The following is a 6,000-nucleotide window of genomic DNA, read 5'->3' on the forward strand; positions in this document are numbered from 1 at the left end:
AAAGATAATTGTGACGAATTTGACAGTTTACTTATAAATGTATCAAGCAGACTGCTTACACACATACACACACATACATTAATAATCCAAAAAAGTAAGTGAATAAAAGAACATAGAACAGTGCCACAATAGCATTAAGTATGCAAAGAAACACATATAAAACTAACAATGTACCATTTTTACCACTAAGTTTTTTTTTCCTTTTAAAGCCTAACTATTTTTTCCTCTCCTTATGAAGTGCAGGCTTCTTACAGAAAATTTAGAAAATTCAGAAAAAATATAAACGAAGGTAATTTCAAAAATCTTCCACATGAAAGCAATTACTTTGAAAACACGTGAGTATTTATATCTGATATGTATGTAATTCTGCATGCTAAATGAGGAAAACTTTGAAAGATCAGTAAGATTAACAACCTCCATTAATGGCAAGGGGGTTAACAATATGTTCTTATAAAACTAGCTGTACTACTGTACCACTCATTTGGAAATGTGTACTTCTTTCATTCAACAAATTGTGCTCCTACTATATGCCAAGTATTGTGCTAAGTGAGGATACAATAAAATTAAAATAAAATTTTAAAATTAAATCCACTTCTCAAAAAACTTACTGTTTAGAAGAAAAGTAAATAATAATGATATTAAAGAATGTCAGGTTCTATGATAGATATGCAAACGACACCTTAAATGATTCTGAAGATTATCTTATGTATTAGGTATTAGCGCAGTGTACCTTCTACCACCTTATATTAACACTGAAAATTACCTTATCATTTTTAAACATGGTCAAAAAAGAAAAGAGAGAAAGGAAAGAAGGTAGGTTCTAAATGAAAGCAGGTCGATCTACTGCCCTTATATATATATTTTTTATTTTTCTTGAATTGATGTTAAATTTATATACACTGATTTACAATGAATATAATTATAAAATTCAATGACTTTTGGAATATTTTCAAAAGGTATGTGAAAATGTTTATGTAATATTTTTGTACCAATAGAAATATAAGATTACATTGTCCAAATATGCATTCAATGGATTATTACACTACCTTAAGAAATAAGGGAGGTCAAATTAACATGGATTATGAGCAATCTTTATTAAATATTAACTTAAAAATAGAATATAAAATCATACATATACCATGATTATAGGAAGTCAAAATGTTCACATGTAAACAATCAATGAAAAATCTGCAAAGGGCTTCCCTGGTGGCGCAGTGGTTGAGAGTCCGCCTGCCGATGCAGGGGACATGGGTTCGTGCCCCGGTCCGGGAAGATCCCACATGCCGCGGAGCAGCTGGGCCCGTGAGCCATGGCCGCTGAGCCTGCGCGTCCGGAGCCTGTGCTCCGCAACGGGAGAGCTGCAAAAATAAATATATTAGGTGGAAATAAATATATTAGGTGGGTGACATTTTTCCCGTCTTATCTCTACTAAATAGTCTTTAAATTGTGGGGGTGGGGGAAAGGAGGGAAACAGAATTTGAGTCTCAGCAATGTAAATGTAAATGATAACTTTCTTTGGCATACAGTCTAATACCAACTGTAAGAGCACAAAATTGTGGAGACATTCATCATGTAATTTATATAAGCTTTCAGAACACCTTGTTCCCCAAGTGACACCAAAACACTGCAATAACATTATATACATTCTACTACACAAATTATCTGTATAACAATAAAACTTCCAAGTCACAAATAATAACACTATCTTAAATACTTAAACCAATACTTAAACCAATAAAGTTTAAACAATAAAGTTAAAACAATAAACCAAAATAATTTAAGAAACCAAACATACATGTCTTCATTAAACATGTTAAAACATCATATTTGAATCAATTATTTCTGTTCAACCAATACATTTAATATGTAAACTACAAAAACTGGAAAAATAATACAAAACAAGAAAGATGGCACAGTGTTTCCTAGAAAACTAGAAAACTTCCAGAGCAGAAACTAGGTTTTTGATTGGTTCCTAGCCATACTGCCTGGATGATCCAGACCCTACTCCTTATACCACATATCCATGGCCAATCGGAACACAACGAGGATAACTAGTCAGAAACCTAAGAAACTGAGACAATCATGCTCTCTATTAGATTTAATGCTTTGATCTCAACTCATTTTAACACTTAACAATATGCATAATTTCACCAGTACTGAACAAGGGATTCATGTACAACATTTTTAATTTACACAACTAAGCTCTACGTAGATGAAAACACATAATGCTTTTAATTTATGCTCAGAAACATTACAAATATCACATTATAGAGATATTAGACATATTAATCTGGTTGCATGTCCAACAAGAAGGACATTCAAATAATAAGGATAGCTTACCTATATGGCCAACTTTAATTTTAAACGGTACATCCAGTTGACTCTACAAAAAATACACATATGTAAAATATTAGTACATATACAGTTTAACAAAACAGATGACTACTTGTTTCTTCCCAGAATTACTTAAGGGATTTAAGTTAACTTATACCTTCTCTTTACCCTCAACAGTTACTTAAATTTATAAATACATAATTGCAATATTATCTTCAAATCCATAAAATTCAGACTGATCACCTTAAAATAACTACAAAAAAGTTCTACAGCAATACTGACCCCTAACTTACCGAAACCAGAATCACTACAGCTTTTACACTGCTTGAAAAAGGAAAAAGAAAGTGGGAAATTCCACTGTCAGTTTGTATTTGTAAGAAGATTAAACTTCATTTTGCAAAAAAATCCTCAAATAAATTTCTCCCCATTCAATTGGGAAAGGACAACCTTTTCAATAAATGGTGCTGGGAAAACTGGATATCCACTTGCAAAAGAATGCAGTTGGACCCTTATCTTATGCCATATACAAAAATTAACTCAGAATGAACCAAATACCTAACACAAGAACTAGAACTATAAAACCTTAGAAGAAAACAAAAGGTAAAATCTTCTGGACACTGTATTGGGCAATGATTTCTTGGATATCACATGAAATGCACAGGCAATGACAACAATACAAAAATGATGAAGTCAATTTCATCAAAATTAAAATTTTTTTGCACAAAAAAATTTTGTACATAACACTGTTAACAGAGGCATAAGACAACCCACAAAATGGGAGAAAGTATTTGCAAATCATATCTTCTGATAAGGGGAAATATCCAAAATATATAAAGAACCAAAAAAAAAAACAATTAAAAAAAAAATCAGCAATGCTTTTCAATAGACATTTCTCCAAAGAACATATAAAAATGGCCAATAAGCACACGAAAAGATGCTCAGCCTCACCAGTCATGAGAGAAGTGCAAAGGAAAACCAAAACGATATACTACTTCATTCCCATTGGGATGGCTGTTATCAAAAACCAGAAAATAAATGTTGTCAAGGATGTGGAGAAATTAGAACCCTCATGCATTGCTGGTGGGAATTCAGGCATACCTCATTTTATTGTACTTTGCTTTGTTGCGCTTCCCAGATACTGCGGCGGGGGGGGGGGGGGGGGAGGGGGTTGCTTGTTTGTTTGTTTTTAACCAATTGAAGGTTTGTGGCAATTCTGTGTTAAGTAAATCTATCAGCGCCACTTTCCCAATAGCGTTATTTTTTAATTGAGGTATGTAAACTGGTTTTTGAGAATACAGTATGAGTAAATATAATTTTTATATGCACTGGGAAACCAAAAAATTCATGTGACTTGCTTTATTGTGATAGTATTCACTTTATTGCAGTGGACTGGAAACGAACCTGCAAAATCTCCAAGGTATGCCTGTGTAAAATGGTTCAACTGCTATGGAAAACAGTGTGGCAGTTCCTGAAAAGGCTAAACATAAAATTACCAAATAATCCAGCAATTTCACTCCTAAGTATTTACACACAGGAACTGAAGGTAAGAACTTGAACAGACATGTATGCTAATGTTCATTGTAGCATTATCCACAAGAGACAAAAGGCAGAAACAACCCAAGTGTCCATCAACAGATAAATGGACAAAATGTGGCATATACATACATTTGTTCAGCCAGATAAAGGAGTGATTTTCTGATAAATGCTACAACATGGATGAACCTTGAAGGAATTATGCTAAGTAAACTAGACACAAAATGACAAACATAGCATTATTCTATTTATATGAGGTACCTGGAATAGGCAAATTAAGACAGACAAAGTAGAAGTTAGCAGAGTATATGGAGAGAGGGAATGGGGAGTTAGGTATTTCTTACTGGTCACAGGGTTCCCCTTGGAGTATCAAAAATGTTTTAGAAATACATACTGATGACAGTTGTACAACACTAATTCATGCCACTGTATTCTACAGTAAAAAATGATTAAAATGGTATTAGGAAAAAAAAAACCTGAAGATGATTGGAGAGGTAAATTAACAATCTAAAATGAAACCATATAGGAAGATATAAATTTCAGAAATATTTTTAATGGGGAAAACTAAACTGTCAGTTTGTACTTTTATGGACATTAAAACTCCATTTTGCAAAATTCACATTTTACAAAAGTTACTTTTTAAAATTTTTCTCAAACTTAAATAATTTAAGATGTTAATGTAAATCAGGAAGAAGTCTATGTAGCTAACTGCACTAATACAACAATTTTTATAGTCAAAACCTACCAGGGCATTTTCTTTAATTTCAAGATTCTTCAAGGCCACAGCTCCTAAAAAGAAAAGATTATTTAAAAAAAATTGAAATTTTCAAATAACTTTTATTTTAACAAGTTAGGTAAACTTCATTCCTAAATGTCATATTAAGGAAAATAATCATAAAAATGATCATAAAAATGTACATAACAGAAACAGAATCCAACTATGATTGTTGGCTCACCTTCATCCTTTAACTTAGTCTAAGCTTGTATGTCTGACCAAAACATCATTTACTATAAGTTCTGACCTGTACAGTTGTATCTCACTGTTAATGAATACATTTTCATCAAAATTATACAAATAATATGAATTTACCAACACAGCATGATATAAGAAAATACAGGAAAAATGAACTGTATTTAAATGTATTTGTAATGAGCAATTGCAAAGAAATTTTTAATCCATCAATGTGAGATTAACAAGGATTTCCCAGAGATACTGAATGTTGTCATATCTTGGTCTGTTTTAATTCTGCTACACAAAATGAATGCCTTCACTTTTAAGCAATAATTTGAATATGAGTAACTGCTGTCCAGACGTTCACATAACGGCTGGGGAAAACAAGAAATAAACATCAGTAAACATCTAATAAAGGTAAGCTATACAATTAGACAAACTTATTGATCCATTGTGGTAGTGACCAATCAGTGAATGATATAGGTACATGGAGTATCACTTATTGTTTTTTCTACTGTAATGTTCAAATGTAGAGCATAAACTTTTCATTTATGGATAATTCTTTGTACTGGCAGCCTTCAATATACTTTGTGCTCTGAATATTTTTTCGAATTAATATACTATGCAGACATAAAATGAATTACTGAGTACAACTGAAAAGTGCTATACTGTAAAACATTATTTTACATTAAAATGTATCTTCTATAAACAGCTTTAAATAAGTCTATGTTATACAATATCTCCACATACTGGTTAAAAAAATTAAATTTGATAGAAATATTTCTATCAAATACTCTTAACAAATAAAAAAGGGCTCACAGTGCAGCAAAATGAAAAATAAATGACACTGAAAAAAGATTAAGAGATAATGACATTAAAATGTCCAACAAAGTTAATATTTCCATATAAAACTAACTTTAGATGCTTGTAGTACCATTTAAAGTACAAGTGATTTTAGATTTTTGGTTTTTCCGGTTACCCTGAGGTTTTTGTATAGCAGTCTATATATATATATTGGGTTGGCCAAAATGTTCATTTGAGTTGCTCCGCAAGATGTACAGAACAACCCGGACGAATATTTTAGCCAACCCAATATATATATTTGGCCAACCCAGCATATATATATATATATATATACATATATATATATATATATGGGTGTGTGTGTATATATATATATT

At 31.6% G+C, this 6,000-nt stretch overlaps 1 protein-coding gene across 2 annotated transcripts in view; it reads right to left on the reverse strand.

Moving 5' to 3' along the window:
* Positions 1 to 6,000, reverse strand: part of VPS13A (vacuolar protein sorting 13 homolog A) — a 280,175-nt gene that overhangs the window by 252,339 nt on the left and 21,836 nt on the right. For both annotated transcript variants that reach the window (XM_024126732.3, XM_024126734.3), the window contains exons 2-3: positions 4,613 to 4,656; positions 2,341 to 2,383 (exon numbers count right to left, since the gene is read on the reverse strand). In XM_024126732.3, the coding sequence (XP_023982500.1) occupies positions 2,341 to 2,383; positions 4,613 to 4,656 (87 nt within the window). The remainder of the gene's footprint in view (positions 1 to 2,340; positions 2,384 to 4,612; positions 4,657 to 6,000) is intronic.

Source organism: Physeter macrocephalus, chromosome 9, assembly GCF_002837175.3.
Source record: "Physeter macrocephalus isolate SW-GA chromosome 9, ASM283717v5, whole genome shotgun sequence".
Classification (NCBI taxonomy): Eukaryota; Metazoa; Chordata; class Mammalia; order Artiodactyla; family Physeteridae; genus Physeter; species Physeter macrocephalus.